General features: G+C 49.0%; 1 protein-coding gene across 1 annotated transcript in view; it reads right to left on the reverse strand.

Moving 5' to 3' along the window:
• Window positions 1-1,465, reverse strand: part of NIPSNAP3A (nipsnap homolog 3A (C. elegans)) — a 34,763-nt gene extending 33,298 nt beyond the window's left edge. Inside the window, exons 1-2 of the mRNA XM_006864737.1 lie at window positions 1,412-1,465; window positions 470-509 (exon numbers count right to left, since the gene is read on the reverse strand). Coding sequence (XP_006864799.1) covers window positions 470-509; window positions 1,412-1,465 — 94 coding nt within the window. The remainder of the gene's footprint in view (window positions 1-469; window positions 510-1,411) is intronic.
• Window positions 1,466-2,359: the final 894 nt, after the last annotated feature.

The following is a 2,359-nucleotide window of genomic DNA, read 5'->3' on the forward strand; positions in this document are numbered from 1 at the left end:
CATGCTTGGTAAAGTAAAGGATTAGTGTAAAGAGGAAGGTTCCCAAGAAGATGGATCAACACAGTGACTACAACATAGGCACAGTATTTACCGTTTTTCATACTGTTGTGCAGACTGTGAGTTGGAATTGCCTTGACAGCACCTAACAACAATAAGAAGCAATTACCACATTTTTCTGCAGATTGCCACATGTTTCTACCTCAGAGCAGCTCAGAGGGTTCCAACCAAAGGCATTTTGGTCAGCAGGTTGAGTGTTTAGATGCTTAAACACTATATCAGCAGGCCCTCTTATCTCTAAATTGGGAATCATTCTCAATAATGGCGACTTCCAGTTCACTTACGAGAAAAACTGGTTGATATTTACAAGTCAAAGCTCTGAATAAAGTTGTAAAGAAATAATCTCTGGTCCTGCTCTAAACACTGTATTATTTTAGTTTTCATGAAAGGGTCTGTTTCTAGAATAACTTACTTTGCACTCCTGCCTGTAAGAGTTTACTATAGTAAACAGACTGAAGGGACATGAAAAAGTGCAAAATAAAACTCCACGTTGGATTTACCTATTGCAATTAAGTGCCGCTGAGTTGATTCCGACTCATAGAGACCCGTGTGTAGTTTCTAAGAAGTGACTGGTGGATTTGAACTGTGGTTAGTAGTCCAGTTCTTATTCTATAGCACCACACCAGGACTCCTACAATAGGCCAAATGGAGTACTGGTGGCGCTGTAGGGTAAGCACGGGACTGCTAACCACAAGGCCGCCAGTTCAAATCCACTAGCCGATCTGGTGTGGGGAGAGAAGGTGAGGCCTTTTGCTCCCTCCCATAAAGATTCACAGCCTCAAAAATATATACAAGAATAACTCTATTTTGTACATTTCTCATTTAAGGGTTATAAGTGTTTGTTTATAATCGTCATGTTTGCTAAGAGGTTCCTGACCCTGCCTAGGGACATCCGGGATCCGTCTTTCCCCACCCGGAACCTGGGCCTCCTCAGCAAGATGCTCAGGGACTGTGCATTTCGTTTAAAGCACGGAATCTGGTTGTGTTACAAGCCGTCCTCCTCCGCCCTCAGCCTTGAATGACTTGTAAAGGGGAATCAGTAAGAGAATCCCATCCCGCAATGCGCTCTGCGATCGACAACCTCGAGGACGCTGCACAGCCACAACGATTCTGGGCGGAAAACCTCCATTAGTCGGTGCGCCTTAGGGGCGCCGAGCAGCTAAGCCAGAAAAACCCAAGATGCCAAGGGAAAGGCTCGTCTATAAGCGATCCCCTTCTTCCACACTTAGCACGCGGCCTTAGCAGGAAAGGGAGCGCGCGTCGATAGAGCGCATGCACAAGGCTGCGCGCCAGCAGACACCCTTCTCCTCACCCCCACCCACTGGAGCAGCACAGCGCGTCCGGCGGCCACTACCTGAGTCTGCCGCGCGGCCAGAGCCCTCATCAGGCAGTTCCGGAGGACAAGCATGGCGAAGCTTCTAGAGCTGCTAGCCAGGGGCCTTTCCAAGTTTCCTTTCCAGCAGCTGCACCCAGAGTGGACGCAGACGTGGGGCGGGGCCCCCCCGGAGACCAGCTCCGCCCCCCACCCCACCCTGTTCGAGAGGCGTGGCCCTAAGGCGTTGTTTGTTGTCCTCCCTGCCTCCGCATTGGGAACGCTTTGTGTCGTGTCACCCTGACCTGTTCACCTTTGGTTGCCCGGAACTTGTTGCCTAAAGAGTCAGAGTGCATATTAGAATTAGCTGACTGTTGAGCTCAGTCCCGCTCCACAGTTGTGAGTCCACCACCACATTGCTACAATTGGCAAGCCATTAAAGACCAAACTTACTGCTGGTGGTGGTTCAAGCTCACCAGCTGCTCCTCAGAAACCTTATACAGGGTCGCTATGTATCGAACCAACTTGATGGCACTTCACAACAACAACTGCTGGTGGATGGACTCCAACTCTGACTCCTAGCCATCGCATATAGGGTTTCCAAGGCTATAAAGCTTTACTAGAGCAGAAAGACTCATCTTTCTCTCTCTGATCAACAGGTGGGTTTGAGTTGCTGACCTTGGAGCTAGCAGTGCCACTAGAACGCCAATGGTAATTGTATAATATTCGTAAATAGTTGTGGGACTATATATATATGTTGTTGTTGTTAAGTGCCACCGAGTCGGATCCGACCCATAGTGACCCTATACAGGGTTTCCGAGGAGCGACTAGTGAGCTTGAACCGCCGACCTTGCAGTTCAAACGGCTTTGCGGTCTGGCGCATTAACCCACAGCGCCGTACCAGGACGCCTATGTATACGTCTGTAGCCACTGAAAAGGAAGTAAGGCTGTTCTGATGTGTGCTATGGCTTTGATACAGAGAGATACTTT

The sequence above is a fragment of the Chrysochloris asiatica genome, unplaced genomic scaffold (assembly GCF_000296735.1).
Source record: "Chrysochloris asiatica unplaced genomic scaffold, ChrAsi1.0 scaffold00069, whole genome shotgun sequence".
Classification (NCBI taxonomy): domain Eukaryota; kingdom Metazoa; phylum Chordata; class Mammalia; order Afrosoricida; family Chrysochloridae; genus Chrysochloris; species Chrysochloris asiatica.